We start from the raw sequence: 23,625 nt of genomic DNA on the forward strand, positions 1-23,625 counted from the left end.
CATCCTGCTCTCCGTCTCTCTCAGGTTTTCTCTGTTGGTCTCCCTGTTTCCACTGAGTAGACCTGGTGTGGATGGTTCCAGAACAAAAAACTGGAAACAACAATCATTTAAATCGAAACTGTGAAGGGAAATAGATTGGTTTCCATCCTCTCAGTGGTGTTGCATAACACCAGGTTGTTATTGCTCTGGTTTGAAGGGAACTTCCGTGTTTGAAGACAAGTCCTTCTGCCTGGGCAGGACCCCTGTCCCCCAGCACCCTGCCCCTCTCTGCCGAACAGACTCAGGACCACTGACCAACAACAACCATCTCAAGGTACCAGACACACAGTCAGAGCCTGGATCTCTGCTGCACCAGCCGTCTGTTTATGTGTGTGTGTGTGTGTGTTGCAGCTGCCCATCCCTGAGGTGAACGAGGAGAGATGTTGGGAGGCAGAGAATATAGAGGAGGACCCTCAGGATCAGACAGCCAAGAGAAATCGCTCCAACTCTACTAGTGAGACCTTATCTCTATCTCTCTACCACTCTCTACCCTTCCTCTCTCTCTCTCTCTCTCTCTCTCTCTCTCTCTCTCTCTCTCTCTCTCTCTCTCTCTCTCTCTCTCTCTCTCTCTCTCTCTCTCTCTCTCTCTCTCTCTCTCTCTCTCTCTCTCTCTCTCTCTCTCTCTCTCTCTCTCCACCCCTCCGTCTCTCTGCCACACAGAGGCCATCGTTGTTGTTCTGTATCCTCAGGCGTTCATCCCTACTGGATAGGAGATCTGGACTCCATCATCCTGAAGTCGTCTGGCCCCTGTCCCAGCCACACACACGCACCGGCCGATGGTTTCTACGGCAACAGGAAGTCCCTGTCTCAGCAGCTGGAGTTTCCTCAGAACAACACACAGGTGCTGTGTGTGTGTGTGTGTGTGTGTGTGTGTGTGAGAGACAGAGAGAGATAAAGAGAAAGAGAGAATGAGGAGAGAGGGAGAGAGATAAAGAGAAAGAGAGAATGAGGAGAGAGGGAGAGAGATAAAGAGAAAGAAAGAAAGAGAGAGTGAGAGAGAGTGTTAGAGAGAGAGACCTACTCCAGGTGTGTAAGTGTGTGTGATGTTTTTCCCAGCCGGCTCCCCGGCCCTCTCGTTCCCTCAGCTCCGCCCACCTGGTCCAGTCCTGCAGCAGCGTCCAGGCCTTCGTCATCTGCAACATCGTCCTGGTGAAGGGTCACGGCAAGGTACCAGAACCCCTCCCTCCTGACCCCCAGACTACCAGATCTGCAGGTTAATGGTGCTGCAGGTTCCTGGTTGACGGCAGGTTACTGGTACCGCAGGTTACTGGTACCGCAGGTTACTGGTGCCGCAGGTTACTGGTGCCGCAGGTTACTGGTGCCGCAGGTTACTGGTTGACGGCAGGTTACTGGTGCCACAGGTTACTGGTGCCGCAGGTTACTGGTGCCGCAGGTTACTGGTGCCGCAGGTTACTGGTTGACGGCAGGTTACTGGTGCCACAGGTTACTGGTGCCGCAGGTTACTGGTGCCGCAGGTTACTGGTGCTGCAGGTTACTGGTGCCGCAGGTTACTGGTTGACGGCAGGTTACTGGTGCCGCAGGTTACTGGTGCCGCAGGTTACTGGTGCTGCAGGTTACTGGTGCCGCAGGTTACTGGTGCCGCAGGTTCCTGGTGCTGCAGGTTACTAGTGCTGCAGGTTACTGGTGCTGCAGGTTACTGGTGCCGCAGGTTCCTGGTGCCGCAGGTTACTAGTGCTGCAGGTTACTGGTGCTGCAGGTTCCTGGTTGACGGCAGGTGTTCTGTTGTGTCCAGGGTCTGGGCTTCAGCATCGTGGGAGGAAGAGACAGCATGTACGGACCCATGGGGATCTACGTGAAGACCATCTTCCCTGGGGGGGCCGCAGCTGCTGACGGCAGGCTCCAGGAAGGTGAGGGGGCGTGGGGGCGTGGGGGCGTGGGGGCGTGGGGGCGTGGGGGCGTGGGGGCGGGGTACCATATACCATATACGGTTCCTTGTATACTGACTGATCCATCTTTCTTTATCTTTCTGCCTCTCTCTCTCTTTTCTTTATCTTTCTCTCTCTCTCTCTCTTTTCTTTATCTTTCTGTCTCTCTCTCTTTCTCTCCTCTGTCTCTCTCTCAGGAGATGAGATCCTGGATCTGAATGGAGAGTCTCTGCATGGTCTGACACATGAGGATGCACTTCAAAGGTTCAAAGTGAGACCACTCTGCTAAACTCTCGAGAAGTTTAAATAAGTTAAGTTACAAAATAAAGCGCACGTATAGGTTCACTTAAGAGCAACTAATTGGATCAGTTATTTCCTCTCCCTGTCTGTCTGCAGAAAATAAAGAAGGGTCTGTTGACCCTGGCTGTGCGGACCAGTCTGCGAGTTGGCGCCCTCTGTGGCCAGGCGCCGGTAGTGCAGCTGTGTAGGTCCCGTTCCCTCAGCTCCAGCACAGGCATGGCTCAGCCCAGCGGGGAGCTGGGAGACTTCCACTACCTCAACACCCTGCCTGAGAAACCAGGCGACCGCCTCATGATGGAGATGACCCTGATCAAAGGTCAGAGTTCACCCCCCCCCTCCCCCCACTCCTGAGTCCCCCAGGTACAGACCAGGGGGACTCTCACTCTCACTGCAGTAAAACAATTAGATTTACAATGAGGGAACATTTTTGTCTGGTGTTTATGTTTTGTCACTGTGACTGAAAGGCTCTTGTGTGTGTGTGTGTGTGTGTTGGGTCTGCAGAGGCTGGCGTGGGGCTGGGCATTGGCCTGTGTTGTGTACCCTCTGGAGACGGCTGTCCTGGCATCTACATCCACACCCTGTCGCCTGGGTCCGGGGCACACATGGATGGCAGACTCAGGTGGGGTCACCACATGCTGGGTGGAACACCCAGCTCACCAAAGCTAAGAAATAGTTGGACCAGGCCTGGTTACATAGACTAATTACTGGTCAGAATTAACCTGCTGGTTATATAGACTAACTGCTGGTTCGAATGAACCTGCTTCTCAAGGCTGATACACACTTCTCAAGCTTTCTATTCAGTGTCCAACAGTCTTCTTTGTTGGTATCAAGCTAGCTTTCTCTTTGTCTCTCATGTGTTCCTGACCCCCAGCACTCGTTTTCTCTCTCACTGTCTGTGTTTCAGATGCGGGGATGAGATCATGGAGATCAATGACACGGTGGTGTATAACATGGCCCTGAACGATGTGTACACGGTTCTGAGCCGCTGCCCTCCTGGTTCGGTCCAGATCATCATCAGTCGACACCCGGACCCCAAAGTACACGACCTCCCTCGCTGCTGCACACTGGCCTCCAACACACTGGCCTCCAACACACTGGCCTCCAACACACTGGCCTCCAACACACTGGCCTCCAACACACTGGCCTCCCACACACTGGCCTCCAACACACTGGCCTCCAACACACTGGCCTCCCACACACTGGCCTCCAACACACTGGCCTCCAACACACTGGCCTCCCACACACTGGCCTCCAACACACTGGCCTCCCACACACTGGCCTCCAACACACTGGCCTCCCACACACTGGCCTCCAACACACTGGCCTCCAACACACTGGCCTCCCACACACTGGCCTCCCACACACTGGCCTCCAACACACTGGCCTCCCACACACTGGCCTCCAACACACTGGCCTCCCACACACTGGCCTCCAACACACTGGCCTCCAACACACTGGCCTCCCACACACTGGCCTCCAACACACTGGCCTCCAACACACTGGCCTCCAACACACTGGCCTCCCACACACTGGCCTCCAACACACTGGCCTCCAACACACTGGCCTCCCACACACTGGCCTCCAACACACTGGCCTCCAACACACTGGCCTCCAACACACTGGCCTCCAACACACTGGCCTCCCACACACTGGCCTCCAACACACTGGCCTCCCACACACTGGCCTCCAACACACCGGCCTCCAATACACTGGCCTCCAACACACTGGCCTCCCACACACTGGCCTCAAACACACTGGCCTCCAACACACTGGCCTCCCACACACTGGCCTCCAACACACTGGCCTCCAACACACTGGCCTCCCACACACTGGCCTCCAACACACTGGCCTCCCACACACTGGCCTCCCACACACTGGCCTCCAACACACTGGCCTCCAACACACTGGCCTCCAACACACTGGCCTCCAACACACTGGCCTCCCACACACTGGCCTCCCACACACTGGCCTCCAACACACTGGCCTCCAACACACTGGCCTCAAACACACTGGCCTCCCACACACTGGCCTCCAACACACTGGCCTCCAACACACTGGCCTCCAACACACAACCTCCAACACACGACTGTACCATCTGCTACTGTGTGTGTAATGTACGGACGTGTGTGTTTATTGAATTGCGTGTTGGTGCGTTACTGTGTGTTTGAGAGCGTGAGTTTTAAATGCACGTGTGGATGTCATGGTCCGTGTGTGCGTTCGTGTATGCATGCATGTGTGCATGAGGGCATGCACGCTGACACGCATGTCCGGTGAAAGCACACGTGCGTGTTCCCTCGTCCCAGCGCTTCGGTTACTGACGGTGTTTCCTCGGCGTGCTCCCTGTGACGGTGTTTCCGTGGCATGCTCTCTGTGACGGTGTTTCCGTGGCGTGCTCTCTGTGACGGTGTTTCCGGGGCGTGCTCTCTGTGACGGTGTTTCTGGGGCGTGCTCTCTGTGACGGTGTTTCCGGGGCGTGCTCTCTGTGACGGTGTTTCCGGGGCGTGCTCTCTGTGACGGTGTTTCCGTGCTCTCTGTGCAGGTGTCGGAGCTGCAGCTGAACGAGGCGATAGCCAGCGCCGTGGAGAGAAGCAAGCTGAGACGGGAGAAGAGCCTGTGGAGCATCGATGGTAACAGTCCCTCGACGCACACACAACTCCCCAGACTGATGACTCAAGCCGCCCCTCGCCGCCAGGCCTGACAGATAACAGGAAGAGATCATTTAATTGTGACATCACGTCCGAGTGTGCCTGGCTGCCAGCGGCTGAGCCTGGGCTTCCTCTCAGAGCAGATGGTCTCTGAGATAAGCTGAGCTGCGGAAGCTTTCAGGAACTGGTTTCACGTTTCCTTTCTGACTTCCTGATGCTCAGCTGGGTCTGGTTGTGTGTTCCTGAGGCTCAGCTGGGTCTGGTTGTGTGTTCCTGAGGCTCAGCAGGGTCTGGTTGTGTGTTCCTGAGGCTCAGCTGGGTCTGGTTGTGTGTTCATGAGGCTCAGCTGGGTCTGGTTGTGTGTTCCTGAGGCTCAGCTGGGTCTGGTTGTGTGTTCCTGATGCTCAGCTGGGTCTGGTTGTGTGTTCATGAGGCTCAGCTGGGTCTGGATGTGTGTTCATGATGCTCAGCTGGGTCTGGTTGTGTGTTCCTGATGCTCAGCTGGGTCTGGTTGTGTGTTCATGAGGCTCAGCTGGGTCTGGATGTGTGTTCATGATGCTCAGCTGGGTCTGGTTGTGTGTTCCTGAGGCTCAGCTGGGTCTGGTCGTGTGTTCATGAGGCTCAGCAGGGTCTGGTTGTGTGTTCATGAGGCTCAGCTGGGTCTGGTTGTGTGTTCCTGAGGCTCAGCTGGGTCTGGATGTGTGTTCATGATGCTCAGCTGGGTCTGGTCGTGTGTTCATGAGGCTCAGCTGGGTCTGGATGTGTGTTCATGATGCTCAGCTGGGTCTGGATGTGTGTTCCTGGCAGGCCTGCGACGCCTGGAGCCCTGCTCCCACGGCAGGCAGAAGTGTGAGCGCTGTCTGGAGAGGAGCTTCAGTCAGCTGACCACCAGGAGGGCCCAGAAGACCATGACTCGCTCCTGCAGTGACAGCACCCACACCCACCACCGCTGCCCCGGCCCCGGGCCTGGACCTGGGCCCGGATCTGGGAAGACACACAACCTCCAGGTCCCTCACCACCACCACCCCGCACGGGTCCACAGTCTGGATGTCCCCAGGGTGAGAGAAGTCTGCCAGAGTGTGTGTGAACATGTATGTCAGGGTTAGACAGTCAGAAGACCAGAACTCCAGATCCGTGCTCTCCAGTACATTTACATTTTACATTTGCAGACACTCTTAATCAGAGCGACTTACAGTAAGTACAAGGACATTCCCCCCAAGGCAAGTAGGGTGAAGTGCCTTACCCAGGACACAATGTCATTTAGCATGGCTGGGAATTGAACCGGCAACCTTCTGATTAATAGCCTGATTCCCTAAGCGCCCAGCCATCTGACTCCCTGTAGGATAATGTCCCTCTCTACTCCTGCCTCCTTCCAGGGCCCCATGACAGAGTCCTGGTCTGAAAACAGGCTGTCAGCACCGGTGTACATTGAGGATGACTACAACGTCCCCTATAATTCCCCTGCTACCCTCACCAGCCCGCAAGCCCCAGACCTGGCCACTAGGGGCAGCAAGGTAGCTGGACCAGTCATGCCAGTGAAATAAATATATTTAAATAAAGGACTTCCTGGTGTGTCATGTGACAGGATGTTCTCTGTGTGCTTCCTCTGTAGTCCAGACCGCAGGGCCAGGGCCCAGGGGCCCAGCGTGGGGGCAGCAGGCCCCCAGACGCTACCAGTGCAGAGGGCTGGGCGGGGGACGCCACTGGCTCCAGCAGAGGCTCTCCAGTCAGGGAGGATGACTGGAGCCCCTCACACACCAGCTGCCAGGTACACACACACACTGAGGTACCAAGGTATACACACACACACACACACACACACACACTGAGGTCTCCAGATACACACACTGAGGTCCCTAGAACAGTGTTTCACTGCTCCTCTCATTTGGCTCACACACTACAAGCCTCACACGGTTTCACAATGCAACAAGACAGCCCAGCTCAGGACCAATGCCCATACAAGGTGTCTGAAACTGCTGTACCTGACCAATGAGATACAGCACCATTCAGCTTCATCATTACATTTTACATTTACATTTAGTCATTTAGCAGATGCTCTTATCCAGAGCGACTTACAGTAAGTACAGGGACATTCCCCCGAGGCAAGTAGGGTGAAGTGCCTTGCCCAAGGACACAACGTCATCTGGCACGGCCGGGAATCGAACTGGCAACCTTCTGATTACAAGCCCGCTTCCCTAACCGCTCTGCCACCTGACTCCTCCCATCACATCAGCTGTAGATGGCACGGTTCTCTGTACTGCGGTTTCCTGTTTCAGACACACAATCCTAACCACCGCCGACATCCTCAACTGACCTTAATGACTGTAAGACCTCATTCAGACACATTCTGCGCCCATAACCGTGTGCTATCTCTCCACCCATCTCTCCGCACGCCCCCAGATGTTCACCAGCGTTTACAAGGCTCTGAGAAAGATCCTGAGGTTACTGTTTAGAAGTGTATGTGAGATCGCTTCATCCGTTCCGCCTGTGCTGCTGAGGCCTGAATCTTGTCTTGCTGCTCGTATCGGTGAACACTGAAGTGTGTGTGTGTGTGTGTGTGCGCTGTAGGAAGACTGTGTTGTCTTATGGAGCATGGGGTGTGGTTGGTGTGATTTTTGCTGCTCTGATCTGGTGTGGTGTTGTTGTCTGCCTGAAGCGCTGCAGGGTGCATGTGTCCTGCTCTCTGTGGTTGCATTGCGACGCGCGATCACTCTCACAACTTCCTGTTTGCGTTACAGGAAGGAGAGGGCGAGAGAGCGCACCCGGGAGGAAGCAAAGAAGCAGATGGTTCGTCTGCCTCTCCTCAACGCTTGCACCGTGCCAACGACAGACTACACACAGGTAAGGGACATGCATGGGTTATGATCATGAATTTCAGCAGGTCAGAAGAGTATTATGGGATAGGCTGATGAACTAGACTAGCAGATTCTCTGTGGGCTGTGCTACAGTCAACGCGGTGGTCCTCCTGCCCTGCATGTTCTAGATGTTTCCTGCTCCAACACTGTGTGTGAAAACGTCTAAAACATACAGGACAGGGGGGCACGAGGACCAGGATTGAGAAAGGCTGATTTAACGCGATGATGTTGATGTTGTAATCAAAGTCAGAAAGCTGTGCTCACATCCTCCTCCATGTCAGCTCATTTTGTGTGCTCGTGCGTGCCCACTCTCTCTGTCTCAGTGCTCCCGCTCGCCCAGGGCTCCAGACCCCTCTTGAGAAGACAGGGCCGAGTGGAGCAGCTCTCCCCAGAACAGCTGCACGACCCCTGGGTTCGCATCTCTGACTGCTCCCCAGAGCAGGAGCCCCACTCTCCAGACTCACGGCATTCAGACGACACACACCTCCACCAACACACTGCAGAACGCCAGCACAACAAACACTCACGTACCCACAGCCCGGTCACAATGGATGAACGAGAGACCCCCTCTGAACCGAATGACCCCCCTCCAGAGCGCCCTCTCTCCCCCAGGTCTGAGGATCCCCCAGGGGGGAAGAAGGGTCCACCGGTGGCCCCCAAGCCCACGTGGGTCCGCCAGAGCTTGAGGAGCATCCGTAATGGGAGGGGCCAGCAGGAGAAGGCCACGCCCCCGGAACACAGAGCCAGAGTGGGCGGGACCAGAACCTTTGGAGTGAACCTGAGGTCTGCTTCCTCTGCAGCCAACCTGTCAATCAAACAGAAGATCCACTCGTTCGAGACGTTCTCCAGCCCTGAGGGTGTTCAGAACGGGAGCACCAGGAGAGCGCTGGGCCCCTCCAGCTCCCTGCCTCTCTTGGACAAGCCCAGGGGTGTCCCTGCCCCCCTGCACGCTGATGCTGCTGCTGCCGACAAGGACAACACTGCCCGGAGAGCCAGGGATGACCTGCCTTCATGTGAAGAGGAAAAAGTGCAAAAGACCTCTTCCCCTCCCCCTCCCTTCTCCCGTCCCCCTGTTTCTGCCTCCCCCCCTCCCTCTCCATCCTCCCGTCCCCCTGTTTCTGCCTCCCCCCCTCCCTCTCCATCCTCCCGTCCCCCTGTTTCTGCCTCCCCCCCTCCCCCTCCATCCTCCCGTCCCCCTGTTTCTGCCTCCCCCCCTCCGTCTCCAGCCTCTCTCCCCGTCACAGTTCCGACCCCTGACGCCTCTTCCCCCGAACCCTCTCCCCCCAACTCCCCCAGAGTTCTCAGAGTCTCCCAGAGCCCCCCAGAACCAGAAGACCCTCAAAGCCACAACCCCAGTCACCAGAGCAGCCCTCCATCAGAGGGGGCCCCTCCCCCAGACTCAGCCCCGGAAACCAAGCCCCTCGATGGGGCTTCGGACTCCTCCGTGCTGCCCCAAGACCTGGCTCCCAGGAGGTCCTACAGCGCCAGGACGGAGGGTCCTCCAGCAGACGGGGACGAGGCCCAGAGCCAGCTCAAGCAGGCCAGCCATCGGACGCGTAGCCTGCCCCTGGGCGCCTCCCCCTGCCTGGACGGCCCTGCTCTGAGGGCTCTGGAGGGAGAAAGTCTGGGCAAGATACTGTCCTTCAGCAACCAGGTACAGTAGTGTGTGAATGTGTAGTATGAACACCATGAACACTGAGGCCCAGTTTACCAGACATGGATTAAGCCTAGTTCTAGACTAAAACCATTTTCAATGGAGATCTTCATTGAATATTTCACTTACTTTAGGACAATGCTCAGTACATGTCTGGGAAACTGAGCCTGAATGTGTAAATGTAAGTATTCATTTAGTGGATGCTTTTATCCAATGGGACATACAAATAGTGTATGTACACCAGGTATACTAGTGTGTGTTTGTGTGTAGTATGTAAACCAGATGCACACGTGTGTAGTGTGTACACCTGGCCTTGTTCCGCTGGCTTATCTGTTTTCAGATCTCCTCCTCTCATCTCCGCAGGTGTCTCATGCTTTTATGCGCTCCATGAACTCCCTGCCCCCCTCTCCCTCCCCCTGCCCGTCCAGCCTGGGTAACCCCTGGCCAGCCGGCCCTCCCGGGGACCCCCCCAGCCTTGAGGAGCCCGACCCAGCCCAGACCGCCCCGCAGAACCCTGGAGTGGATGGTGCTGAGAGAGGCTTCTCTGTCAGGTGAATACATTTTACATTTTAGTCATTTTGCAGACGCTCTTATCCAGAGCGACTTACAGTAAGTACAGGGACATCCCCCCCGAGGCAAGTAGGGTGAAGTGCCTTGCCCAAGGACACAACGTCATTTGGCACAGCCAGGGAATCGAACCAGCAACCTTCAGATTACTAGCCCAATTCCCTAACCGCTCAGCCATCTGACTCCACACAGGTGTTTTCCTGTGGTTGGTGAGAAGCAGGCGGGAACAGACTTATCTACAGACTGTATCTGTAGCAGGCTGCTTCTGAACACAGTCAGCATAGTCTCTAGAGGGGAAGTGTGTTCAAGCTGAGCAAGATCCTCTTACATTTCGACTTCCTATTCCGAGGTTGTGTTTGACGTGCTGTCTCAACGTGGTGAGCTGTGTCTGATGGTTTCAGTGCTGTTCGGTACAATCACAGCACGTCCATACTGACTCTCTATACCCTCTGCAAGGAGTTAAAGGATCTGACCTTCAATGATACATACTGTCATACTGTCATACTGTAAGTTCATACAGTGTCATACTGTTCAAGTGTGTGTTTTTGAGTGTGTACAGGTGTCTGTGTGTCTGCATGTGTGTACGTGTGTGTGTACATGTCTGTGTGTGTGTGAGAGACAGAGTGTGAGAGGAAATGGCTGACGGTACTTCCTGTTTGCGTCATCAGCTTGGCAGAGCTGCGAGAGTGCACCATCGAGAGAGGGGAAGGGGCGGGAGACGACCAGGGGGGGCGGGACCGCCCACAAGCCACGCCCTCCTCAGCGTGCGCTCACTCTGTCATCTCAGCCATCCCCACGCAGGAAATAAACCGGATGATAGAGGAAGTGAAGGCCCTGGATGAGGAAACACTGAAGGTGAGGGCTGGTGGTGTTCCCTGCTACTATTTGTACCTCACACTCAGAGTGCTAATTATACAATGATTATCGGGGGGGTCAACTTATTCTCCAGGGGGTAAAGTTAAATGTATGATTACAGGTGTTTTTACTTCTTTTGGGGGGGTCCAAGTCTTAATTTGGGGGTGTCAATCCCCCCAAGCCGCCCCGTAATTTGAAACCTGATACTAAACCCTTTGGTCATTTTATCCAAAACACACATACTAACCCCTTTGGTCATTTCATCCAAAACACACATACTGACCCCTTTGGTCATTTACCCCATAACACACATGCTAACCCATTTGGTCATTTTATTCAAAACACACATACTTACCCCTTTGGTCATTTACCCCAAAACACACATACTAACCCCTTTGGTCTTTTCATCCAAACACACATGCTAACCCCTTTGGTAATTTTATTCAAAACACACATGCTAACCCCTTTGGTCATTTACCCCAAAACACACATACTAACCCCTTTGGTCTTTTCATCCAAACACACATGCTAACCCCTTTGGTCATTTTATTCAAAACACACATGCTAACCCCTTTGGTCATTTTATTCAAAACACACATACTAACCCCTTTGGTCATTTTATTCAAAACACACATACTAACCCCTTTGGTCATTTTATTCAAAACACACATACTAATCCCTTGGGTCATTTTATCAGAAACACACATGCTAACCTCTTTGGTCATTTACCCCAAAACACACATTCTAATACCTTTGGTCATTTTATCCGAAACACACATGCTAACCCCTTTGGTCATTTCATCCAAAACACACATACTGACCCCTTTGGTCATTTAATCCAAAACACACATACTGACGCCTTTGGTCATTTCATTCAAAACACACATACTAATCCCTTTGGTAATTTTATCTGAAACACACATGCTAACCCCTTTGGTCATTTTATTCAAAACACACATAATAACCCCTTTGGTAATTTTATTCAAAACACATATACTAACCCCTTTGGCCATTTTATTAAAAACACACATACTAATCCCTTGGGTCATTTTATCCGAAACACACATGCTAAACCCTTTGGTAATTTACCCCAAAACACACATACTAACCCCTTTGGTCATTTTATTCAAAACACACATACTAATCCCTTTGGTCATTTTATCCGAAACACACATGCTAAACCCTTTGGTAATTTACCCCAAAACACACATACTAACCCCTTTGGTCATTTTATTCAAAACACACATACTAACCCCTTTGGTCATTTTATCTGAAACACACATGCTAAACCCTTTGGTAATTTACCCCAAAACACAGATAATGACCCCTTTGGTCCTCCAAAACACACATACTGACCCCTTTGGTAATTTTATTCAAAACACACATAATAACCCCTTTGGTCATTTACCCCAAAACACACATACTAACCCCTTTGGTCATTTTATTCAAAACACACATACTAACCCCTTTGGTCAATTTATCCGAAACACACATGCTAACCCCTTTGGTCATTTACCCCAAAACACACATACTGACCCCTTTGGTCATTTTATTCAAAACACACATAATAACCCCTTTGGTAATTTACCCCAAAACACACATACTAACCTCTTTGGTCATTTTATTCAAAACACACATACTAACCCCTTTGGTCATTCACCCCAAAACACACATGCTAAACCTTTTGGTCGTTTATCCAAAACAAACATGCTAACCCCTTTGGTCATTTCATCCAAAACACACATAATAACCCCTTTGGTCATTTTATTCAAAACACACATACTAACCCCTTTGGTCATTTACCCCAAAACACACATACTGACCCCTTTGGTCCTTTAATCCAAAACACACATACTGACCCCTTTGGTCATTTTATTAAAAACACACATAATAACCCCTTTGGTCCTTTAATCCAAAACACACATACTAACCCCTTTGGTCATTTTATTCAAAACACACATACTAATCCCTTTGGTCATTTTATCCGAAACACACATGCTAACCCCTTTGGTCATTTACCCCAAAACACACATACTAACCCCTTTGGTCATTTTATTCAAAACACACATACTAATCCCTTTGGTCATTTTATCCGAAACACACATGCTAACCCCTTTGGTCATTTTATCCGAAACACACATGCTAACCGCTTTGGTCATTTTATTCAAAACACACATACTAATCCCTTTGGTCATTTTATCCGAAACACACATGCTAACCCCTTTGGTCATTTTATCCGAAACACACATGCTAACCCCTTTGGTCATTTTATCCGAAACACACATGCTAACCCCTTTGGTCCTTTAATCCAAAACACACATACTGACCCCTTTGGTCATTTTATTAAAAACACACATAATAACCCCTTTGGTCCTTTAATCCAAAACACACATACTAACCCCTTTGGTCATTTTATTCAAAACACACATACTAATCCCTTTGGTCATTTTATCCGAAACACACATGCTAAACCCTTTGGTCATTTACCCCAAAACACACATACTAACCCCTTTGGTCATTTTATTCAAAACACACATACTAATCCCTTTGGTAATTTTATCCGAAACACACATGCTAACCCCTTTGGTCATTTTATCCGAAACACACATGCTAACCCCTTTGGTCATTTTATTCAAAACACACATACTAATCCCTTTGGTCATTTTATCCAAAACACACATGCTAACCCCTTTGGTCATTTTATCCGAAACACACATGCTAACCCCTTTGGTCATTTAATCCAAAACACACATACTAACCCCTTTGGTAATTTACCCCAAAACACACATAATAACCCCTTTGGTCCTTTAATCCAAAACACACATACTAACCCCTTTGGTCATTTTATTCAAAACACACATACTAATCCCTTTGGTCATTTTATCCGAAACACACATGCTAACCCCTTTGGTCATTTACCCCAAAACACACATACTAACCCCTTTGGTCATTTTATTCAAAACACACATACTAATCCCTTTGGTCATTTTATCCGAAACACACATGCTAACCCCTTTGGTCATTTTATCCGAAACACACATGCTAACCCCTTTGGTCATTTTATTCAAAACACACATACTAATCCTTTTGGTCATTTTATCCGAAACACACATGCTAACCCCTTTGGTCATTTTATCCGAAACACACATGCTAACCCCTTTGGTCATTTTATCCGAAACACACATGCTAACCCCTTTGGTCCTTTAATCCAAAACACACATACTGACCCCTTTGGTCATTTTATTAAAAACACACATAATAACCCCTTTGGTCCTTTAATCCAAAACACACATACTGACCCCTTTGGTCATTTTATTAAAAACACACATAATAACCCCTTTGGTCCTTTAATCCAAAACACACATACTAACGCCTTTGGTCATTTTATTCAAAACACACATACTAATCCCTTTGGTCATTTTATCCGAAACACACATGCTAAACCCTTTGGTCATTTACCCCAAAACACACATACTAACCCCTTTGGTCATTTTATTCAAAACACACATACTAATCCCTTTGGTCATTTTATCCGAAACACACATGCTAACCCCTTTGGTCATTTTATCCGAAACACACATGCTAACCCCTTTGGTCATTTTATTCAAAACACACATACTAATCCCTTTGGTCATTTTATCCGAAACACACATGCTAACCCCTTTGGTCATTTTATCCAAAACACACATGCTAACCCCTTTGGTCATTTAATCCAAAACACACATGCTAACCCCTTTGGTCATTTTATCCGAAACACACATGCTAACCCCTTTGGTCATTTAATCCAAAACACACATACTTAGTCCTGCTTCCTCATCTTGATGAGGAGGAAGATCCATGAAGGGGGTCAATCTTCAACTGTCACTCGGTTCTGTAGATATATTTCATACTATGCTTCACTCAGGCATCATGAGGATTATTTAGACACTTTTCGTCATTTTAAGCTCTCCATGCAGAGGGCTTGTGGTGAGATCTGAGATCAATAACACACGGCTGAGGCAGAGGTCATTATTCATGCTATTTAGACTCTGATCTTTCTCTGGTGTAGCTTCTGCACAACAACAGGAATCTCAAAGCTGAATGGGTAGAGTGTTAAAGTGCATTCACTCCCATGCACTTTCTCACACACACACACACATACACACACTAACACACACGCTTGCACACGGAAGCACTACCTGGGATGCTTTCAAGAGACCAGAGAAGAGGCTTTTAGACTACCATATACTGTATTGTGTTTCTGTCCTCCATTTCCGTTCGAGGTAATCAAAGCCTTTGTCTCTCTCTCTCACACACACACTTAAGCCCCCACACTCAAAAGCCTCCCTAAGGGGCACTTGCCTCTGTGCTATAGGGATAATTTGGATGCTTTTCCTGTCTTGATGTCATCGTCCTTCTCTTACTGCACACTGAGGCAGGCTAGGAGCCTCCAACTGCGTGGAGCTGCCTCGGACTGCCTCACTCTGCCTCTTTCAGCCACCATCCAGCATGTATTTAGCCTGATACAGATTCCCATCTCTGCTTATTCACAGATGGTCAATGTTAGTCCTCTTACCACTGCTCATCTGTTGCTGTGTGTATGTGTGTGTGTGCAAGCATGCATGTGTGTGTGCATGCGTGTGTGTGTGTGTGTGTGCTGCATCTCCAGGTTCATTTAGCAGAGCAATCACATCCCCCCAGGAGCATCACAGCACCATCTGCTGTTCACAACGACACACACACACACACACACACTCCAGAGTTACCCACATATCACACCCACATCACAGAGCTGTTCTGTAGCTGTCCTGTCACAAACACCAGACACATTACATGGTGGGTCTCTAACAGGGCCATCTAAAATGTCTCACTGAAAGGAGAGTAACATTCTTAAAAATACATTTCGCTTTCTTTCTCCTCAGCAATTTGAGGACATCCAGGTGGTGATCTTACACAAGGAGCAGGGAGCGGGGCTGGGATTCAGCATCGCTGGAGGGATTGATCTGGAAAACAAGGCCCCAACAGTGAGTAGAACATCACTGTATCACAACCCTCCCTCCTTTCTCTCTTTCTTTCCCCGCTCCCTCCCTCCCTCCCTCCCTCCCTCCCTCCTTCCCTCCCTCCCTCCTTGAGCCTCGCAGTTGTGTCTCCAGCCTCCTCCCTGCTCCTCCAGGTCCACCGGGTATTCCCCCACGGCCTGGCCGCCCAGGAAGGCACCATAGAGAAGGGGGACGAGGTGCTGTCCATCAACGGGCACACGCTGAGGGATGTGACCCATGCCGACGCCATGGCCACACTGCGCCAGACCCGGGCCCTGAGGCTGGCCGTGGTGGTGGTCTGCAAGAGGCCCGAGGCCCAAGGGCTAGAGGCCAGAGGAGCTGGCAGCGGCATGCCCGAGAACTCGTCCGGCAGCCAGCCAGAGGCCGGCTCCACAGGTGAGGAACGCCAGGCACACCTGGGGGACTCTTGTTCATGACTGGGAGGGGGCGGAGTCTGCTCCAGAAGGATGCAGGAGGGAGGTGCGGCTGGTTTTAATCCCTGCAAATCTCCTCCTCTGTCCCCCTTCCCAGCGGAGGAGATGGGGGCTAGCGTGACGGTGCAGCTGGAGAAGGGAGCCGGGGGGGTCGGATTCAGCCTGGAGGGGGGAAAAGGCTCCATCCATGGAGACAAACCCCTGGTCGTCAACAGGATCTTCAAAGGTACTGTAGGCTTACATCCTGGGACCTGAATAGCTGTCTTATGCACACATGGAAAAAAGGAGGAATATCTGGATATATTATTATATATATCAGTTCCAGCTGAGACTACCTGAATTGTATGTGTCTAAAGATATATATTATTCCATTTGCAGTAGCAGTTGTGACTGTTACAATTAGGTGATGCTGTTCTCTGTCACCAGGGGGTGCTGCAGAGCACAGTGGTCTGCAGACAGGAGATGAGCTTCTGCAAGTTCAGAACTTTTCCCTCCAGGAAATGACCCGCTTCGATGCCTGGAACATCGTTAAGGCTCTGCCTGAAGGACCCATCACCGTGGTTATCAGAAGGAAGGGAGAGGAGACGGACTGAGCTGGACAGAGATCTGACCCAAACCTTCCTCACCCTATGACCCTAACCCAGTCCTCCCTCTAACCCTCGGACCCCAACCCAAACCTTCCTCACCCTCTGACCCCAACCCAAACCTTCCTATCCCTTTATGATCTTAATCCAGACCTTCCTGGTTCCAGTTTAGACTCTCCAAACAGGACCTTCTCTGTTCTGCTTCACCTATAGAGGGAGACTAGGGGCCAGGTTGATTCTGACACAGAGCAAACACAATCTATGGACACATTTCTACAAGCTTTTCACTATCTGGTATGGAGAAGTGAATACAGTACATTTGACAAAGAAGCAAAGAAGATGAAGATATAGTTAACTTTAAGAAGGTACTTAAACTCAAAGGCCTATAAGATTTTAATCACATTTTGTATGTACTGTACACAAACTAAATTAAGGGGAAACAGCATAGTCATCCTGGTGCTTGACCAACCAAAGACTACAGACCTATATATGCAGACCAAAATGTAACTGAGTATTTCATTTAGCTATTATTGTTCATTAGAAATGTTTAAAAAATACTTTGAGATGTATGACAAAAAAACATAGACGAGTTACATTTCTGAATAAATTATGATCAACTGAAACACAACGTAATCTTCATTTGTGCATGTGTGAATGGTAGACAAGGGTACATTCAGGGTTCCCGCGGGGTCTTAAAAAGTCTAAAATTCTGAACTTTAAATTTAACGCCTTAAAATGTCTTTGAAGACATTTGAGTCTGTGAAGTCCCACATCTCACATGACCACAATGTAACTTTTAAGTTAAAATAAACCAATTAAAATTAGGATTTGAACCCAGGCTGTTGCAGTACTGCACCAGCATGCCTGATAGAGCATGCACACTGACCCAGTGAGCTAACAGGGGAGACCTGCTTTCTTCTGGTTTTCTGACACCCCAACTCTGCAGGTTGTTACAACTAGATAGTTAAATGTCAAATTTTATGTTGAGTGGAAATTGTTATGATCCCTGATAGCTCAGTGGTTAAGGATGTGGGCTACTGTGGGAGGGGTCTTGTGTTCAAATCTGTCTGAAGGATCTTCTTACAGCTCAATTTTTGCTCTTGGACTAAAACTCGACATAAATAAAACTCATAAAAGGTAAATTTATTTTTAGACTCTTGGTTGAGCCTTTCCTGGTGGGACAGCTGGGTACCTGGAAGGACGGTTGGGAGAGGGGATCTGGACAGTCGGGGAGTGCGCTGTAGTTACAGGGATCTGGGCCCATGGATGTGTTTGGCGCTCTATGCTGGTTTTGAACACAGGTTGTTGTGGTGTAGGCTCTTGTTCTCAACCCACTACACCACGGGTTCCCCCTTCTATATACTTGGAAATGTCTTAAAAGGTCTTACGTTTGACTTAATAAAACCTGCAGGAACCCTGTACATTACAAGAGTAGACAATGAAGCACATCTTTGTGAAACCCATGCCAGAAGGCAAAGTTGAACACCATTTGTGGATGTAACTGTCAGTTATTTTATTAATGATGCTGGTGAAATACAAAACCAGTACAGTACAGGAGGTAAACAGTCCTTTCTCTCTGTTTGTTCAACTACCCTTGGTGTTCAGGAAACCATCCATAGCAGCATCTGCTTTCTATCGAGAGGACCACTAAGTACCCTCAGTCCTACACAGGGTGCACATGACATGATCAAGTACTTATAAAACAATCTAGCAAAGACAACGTGTCACCTGACTTCTGACAGTAAAGTGGGCAAGGAGACAAGTACACACACTGAAACAAAGTGTCACACAGTTAGGAGGCAGTGAGTTGAAATCAAACACGCGGAACTGGGGCATGAGGCGGAATACACTTGTAAGTTCTCATTAAGAAATCCACCTAGGATAAGAAAAGTTAAGTGCTGTGTAAAAAAAGAAAGAAAAGAAAAAGGAAACTTAACAATAAGGCTCCTTAAAAACAAGAGATTACAAAACATGTTTATCATCCAGTATATGGCTCTTTACCAGTGAACACGAGGCAAAGACAGTAGGCATGCAGGTGGGTCACAGCACATTGAATAAACTGCAACACTGATAGGCCAGCCCCTCTCCAGCCCTGCAACACCTCAGTCTGAGAGAGAGAGGGACAGAGATGAGGGTCGTGTCTGGTCAGTCCTCCAACCCCAGGACATGTAGCCTGGAGGGCAGAGAACACCGCCGTCCAACTGCCGTCCAACTGCCTTCCAACTGCCGTCCAACTGCCTTCCTGCTGTCTACCTCTGAGACTCAAGGTGCACCACAATCCCCTGGAGCAGAAGCATAGCAACAAGCGGGTCTGGGGGGTAGCCCCCACATTTACATGTCTGGCCCCCCCAGATGTCTGATTGCCTACAGTAAAAAAAACCATACATTGATATATATATATATATATATATATAAAATTTTATTTTAGTGGCCCCGCCATTTTAAGATCGGAACCTCCAACAAAAAATCCCCGGCTACACCCCTGCCTTGGACAGCCCTGCCTTGGACAGGTAAAATACACTCTTTGTTATTGTTCAGGCTGTGTAAATATTGCCATTTGCCCATACTGCAAATACCTGTGCTTCTTAGCTGTGAGTGAGAACAGAACATACTGAATAAGAGGTTCAGCAGTCAGAGGGGAGTGGAGACGGGACCAAACAAGGAACGTTCAAGTACTACATATGAGATCATGTGACTCACTGGCCCAACCCTGGGGAGCCAGTAATGGAGTGTGTGAGGTTCATGCAACATGCATGATACTGGAACACAAGACCAGGGCGACCAGGATGGGACAAAGGGACAGAGTTCCATAGTTTCCATAGTTACAGTACCAAAGAGAAGGAATGCATATATTCTGAGTCTCCAGTATGTACAGAATGTAGATCTCAATCTACGGTCATTCTTTTGAACAGGACCATGGTGCCGATGCATCTCGGGCAGGAAATGTAAAGGGATTTTCTTTTTTGATTTGGCAAATGTAAGAGTTGCTTCTTCTTTGGGTGCAGTCTTTAGGATTGATTTTCCTTCCTAGGCCAATACAAAGGACACGGAGAGCGCCCTGCTGTTCACGACGACACACACACACACACACACAGCGCCCTGTTGCATGGACTTCATGTGCTGGAGGAGATTAGTAGCACTGGATGCCGTCTTGATTTCAAAAGGAGAAAATCCTAACTGGCATTACCACTGTCTAACCCCATGTTATTCACTTGATGCATCAGAGGAATTTCTATACGTTATTTTCAGTTTGAGTGCTTTAAAATGGAGTTACCTTGGACCTGCTGAGAGAGTTAACCAGCGGTCAAGTTGGGGGTCAGGTTGAGGGTGAGGTTCAGGGTCATGTTGGGGTCAGGTTGAGGTTGAAGTTGGGGTCAGGCTCAGGGTGAGGTTGGGGTCATGTTCGGGGTCATGTTCAGGGTCATGTTCGGGGTCATGTTCGGGGTCATGTTCGGGGTCATGTTCGGGGTCATGTTCGGGGTCATGTTCGGGGTCATGTTCGGGGTCATGTTCGGGGTCATGTTCGGGGTCATGTTCGGGGTCATGTTCGGGGTCATGTTCGGGGTGAGGTTCATGTTCAGGGTCAGGTTCGGGGTCATGTTCGGGCAGGTATCAGTGATCCTTGAGGGAGCGGACAGCCTTGGCCAGGTTGCTGTAGAACTCTGCCATGCTGGACGGGAAGAAGGAGTCCACCACGGAGCGAGGGAGGAGTCCTCCCAGGTCCGTCTGGAAGAAGCTGAACAGCTGCGTCTTGTTTGGCTCCCTGGGGCGACACCAAGTTCAAGTGTTTTATTGTCAGATGCACAGAACAACACAGGGTCATACTGGGCACTGAAATTCTTAGGACAAGACAATGCAAAGCAACCTGGCACAACATAACATAAGAACTCAGAACACATATTACATCTATGATAAGCTAAAATATAGTAAACCTCCTAATATACAAATAATATACAATATTCAATACAGTATACTTAACCTCTAAATACACATAATAACCTATACTAACCTTATAAACCTATACTAACCTTATAAACCTATACTAACCTTATAAACCTATACTAACCTTATAAACCTATACTAACCTAAGACAAGTGAAGGGGAGAAGGGCGAGACGCCTCATGGTTTGGTTGTGAAAAGACGCTCTGGGTGTGCTACATTGTTTCTCACTGCTGCCCTCCTGTGACAGTGTCTTTACAGAATAGTTTTTAAGGGTTTAAATATTTGTCTTCTTATAGTACATATTTTTTCCTTTTTTTTTTAAGTGTTTTTTTTAACGCAATTGTCTGATGATTCCACATCTGGTGTGTGTAGGGTGGAGCAGACCTGATGGAGTACTCACGCTGAGATGGGAACACAGATGCATCCACAAGGGTGGTTGAGCCCCCTCACGTATCCAGACTGAGGGGGGCAGCTGGGGTGGCCCACATTGGTGGCTGCACCAACCGGGGAGACAAAACAAACACACCCAAACATTCGGAATTAGCTTTACCCAGGACAAGGTTATACACATACAACAGTATGTATTTTTTTCTTTCCTTTTTTGGTACTTTTTTTTTTCTTTCTGCACTTTTATGCCTACTACATGGCTGTTCCCTTGCCTTGTCTTGTCTTGAGAATGTCATTACCTAGAACGACTTGTGTTATAACGAGCGCATGACAAATAAACGTCTTTGACGTTGACGCTAAGCCAGCCCAGGAGGTACGTATAGAAGAAGTCATCCCGTACCGTTAGAAGTGATGGTGCCGTCTTCATACTGCTTGACCAGTATGACGTCTACAAAGTCTCGTGGCGCTATGATCCCCATAGCGGCCGAGGGAGTGACAGTGCGATACACAGAGACATCCTGGCAGAAAGAGAGACCGCACACACACTGACTTGAGCAGAGGACACAGGAGCCGGCACGGACAACACACACAAACACACATCTGGACGTGTGCTCGCTAGTCTTTTGTGATTTTCCAGAGTGTGTCGCAGATAATCAAGAGTTTGTGAGGTGTGCTTAGAAACACGACACAAATCAAGATGCTGGTCATTTTCCTTCAGTCTACATTGTGCGTGTGTGTGAGCGCTCACAGAAGGAGAGTACTGCACAGCAACAACCTCAGGGATGAAGAATCTACCTTGATGAAATAAAAGACAAGCGATGTAATCAAAAAACCAGAATATGGATGGAGATGATTTCAGAAAACAAAAACAGGACTGACAGATATCACGGTCGTTAAGTACACAGTGTTGGGGAAACGTACCTCTGTGACTCGCTCCAACAGCTCAAACTTTTTCACGTTGTTGTCCCACTTCACTCTCATGCCATTGGGCACGGGTTTCAAACACTCCCAGACCTTCTCTGGGCTGCCGTTAACCACACCTTCTCCTTTATACCTGCCAGACACAACAGGGAGGAGACGCAGGGAGGAGAGGAGGCACAGGGAGAAAAGGAAGCACAAGGAGGAGAAGGGAACTTGACTTTATCATTGTGAGATGTGTCACTGGAGTTAGCGTCAGATCACATAACACAATTTCTCATCAACAACACTTATCTGATGTCTGTCTAAAAGCAGCGGACAATCTTAAGAAATGCCAATGGTTAAACTATTACCCATTATACAGTTACTGCCCTTAGTGATTAGAGAGACAGTTGTGGAGGACTGTACTGCAGGGTGGATGTGTGAGTTGGGAAGGCGCTTACACATTCCCCGGGAACTCCGTCGACGGCCGCCAGGACACGATGACATCATTCTATAAAATGAAAACATCATGAATGCCGAACTCCAAAATCAGACTATGATTTTCCCTTTGACGGCAGCGTCCAATGATGATTGCATGTCTAGCTACTGTAGGCGCTGCAATGAAAATAGCTAAATTACTGTCCCATGCATTGAAAACAGATGGACAAAAATATGTTTATATAACACTTGAAATTACATTACACGTATGTGCTCAGCCACGTATGCAACTGTGTCGGCAACTATTAAAGCAAGCGTGTTATCTTCTGATAGCTAGAAAGCCAACGCTAGCTGTTGTTACACACCGATTTCTTGCAGACTTTCCACCCAGACTCGTCCTTGGTATAGCTTATGAGACAGTCGGCTACAATGTTTGCTGTATGTTGATAGTCCATGTCAACGGCTCCGGTTAGTAAAGATTAAACGGAAGTACCGACAGTTAGCCAGCTCGTGACAGTTAGCTACTGTTCGCTAGCTAGCAAAGAGGATATATGATGAAGGTCTCGAGCTTTGCAATTTTCAGCTATACAGTACATGTAGTTAGTTGGTTATACTAACTATTTACAACGCAGACTTTGGTGTCATGTTAAATAATTGCCATGCAAATAAAATATGTAAACTGGCTCTAGTCTGTTCTTTCCCCTGTCACTTTCAACACAAATGTCATTTCAGAAAGAAGACGTTTCCGAGTTTGAAAAAAAACCCACTTCCTATCACACAAACTGCATGCTGGGATTTGTAGTTTAAAATGGAGCGGATGAAAATCCAAAGCTAGGTAGAGCTACAAGTTCTGACAACGTTTTTATCAAATATTTTTTTGAACTATTATTTCAATAATATACTATATTAACGACGTATTTGATAGGAAAGCTTGAAAACGTTGTTTTCAGCAATTTGTATGCAATGAAGAACACAACATGGGAACCACAAAACCTAGGGAGTAGAGATAAAGTCAACACAATCAAGATCTTCTTTGACTGGTTAAAATGACCGTAAGTCTCACAAGGCGGTTTAGAGAAGCCTTTATTAGGAAGCCTAATAGTCAGTTTTAGGTCAGGATG

General features: G+C 49.0%; 2 protein-coding genes across 3 annotated transcripts; one reads left to right on the forward strand and one right to left on the reverse strand.

Moving 5' to 3' along the window:
• The first annotated feature begins 200 nt into the window (after window positions 1–200).
• On the forward strand, window positions 201–17,666 carry il16 (interleukin 16). 2 transcript variants are annotated; one of them, XM_062470751.1, is made up of 22 exons: window positions 201–313; window positions 391–493; window positions 729–880; window positions 1,096–1,206; window positions 1,793–1,907; window positions 2,123–2,196; window positions 2,322–2,541; window positions 2,727–2,844; window positions 3,130–3,262; window positions 4,765–4,852; window positions 5,678–5,928; window positions 6,247–6,384; window positions 6,483–6,638; window positions 7,271–7,327; window positions 7,609–7,711; window positions 8,049–9,379; window positions 9,743–9,930; window positions 10,615–10,801; window positions 15,703–15,804; window positions 15,954–16,215; window positions 16,351–16,479; window positions 16,680–17,666. In XM_062470751.1, the coding sequence occupies exons 5-22, from the start codon at window positions 1,829–1,831 to the stop codon at window positions 16,844–16,846; spliced, it is 3,783 nt and encodes a 1,260-aa protein (XP_062326735.1). In that variant the 5' UTR covers window positions 201–313; window positions 391–493; window positions 729–880; window positions 1,096–1,206; window positions 1,793–1,828; the 3' UTR covers window positions 16,847–17,666. The 2 variants fall into 2 exon arrangements, with proteins under 2 accessions (XP_062326735.1, XP_062326734.1); XM_062470750.1 differs by lacking the exons at window positions 201–313; window positions 391–493; window positions 729–880; window positions 7,271–7,327 and having other exon boundaries at window positions 1,102–1,206.
• Window positions 17,667–17,785: 119 nt separating this feature from the next.
• stard5 (StAR related lipid transfer domain containing 5) lies at window positions 17,786–23,240 on the reverse strand. Its single transcript, XM_062470752.1, has 6 exons — window positions 22,870–23,240; window positions 22,528–22,577; window positions 22,088–22,220; window positions 21,567–21,684; window positions 21,180–21,273; window positions 17,786–20,600 (listed from the first exon to the last, which is right to left on the reverse strand). Exons 1-6 carry the CDS (start codon window positions 22,957–22,959, stop codon window positions 20,450–20,452), a joined length of 636 nt encoding a protein of 211 aa, XP_062326736.1. The 5' UTR covers window positions 22,960–23,240; the 3' UTR covers window positions 17,786–20,449.
• Between the last annotated feature and the right edge of the window lie 385 nt (window positions 23,241–23,625).

This window comes from Osmerus eperlanus, chromosome 10 (genome assembly GCF_963692335.1).
Source record: "Osmerus eperlanus chromosome 10, fOsmEpe2.1, whole genome shotgun sequence".
Taxonomy (NCBI): domain Eukaryota; kingdom Metazoa; phylum Chordata; class Actinopteri; order Osmeriformes; family Osmeridae; genus Osmerus; species Osmerus eperlanus.

Excerpts from the sequence above, each read along its gene's own strand:
- il16 (XM_062470751.1), top strand. The coding sequence starts at position 1,829 with ATGTACGGACCCATGGGGATCTACGTGAAGACCATCTTCCCTGGGGGG. Across the intron at positions 2,197-2,321 it reads ATGCACTTCAAAGGTTCAAA|AAAATAAAGAAGGGTCTGTT; the intron begins GTGAGACCACTC and ends GTCTGTCTGCAG. Across the intron at positions 6,639-7,270 it reads CCTCACACACCAGCTGCCAG|ATGTTCACCAGCGTTTACAA; the intron begins GTACACACACAC and ends GCACGCCCCCAG.
- stard5 (XM_062470752.1), bottom strand. The coding sequence starts at position 22,959 with ATGGACTATCAACATACAGCAAACATTGTAGCCGACTGTCTCATAAGC. Across the intron at positions 21,274-21,566 it reads CGGCACCATCACTTCTAACG|CCACCAATGTGGGCCACCCC; the intron begins GTACGGGATGAC and ends CGGTTGGTGCAG. Across the intron at positions 20,601-21,179 it reads ATCTGTGTTCCCATCTCAGC|GGAGCCAAACAAGACGCAGC; the intron begins GTGAGTACTCCA and ends GTGTCGCCCCAG.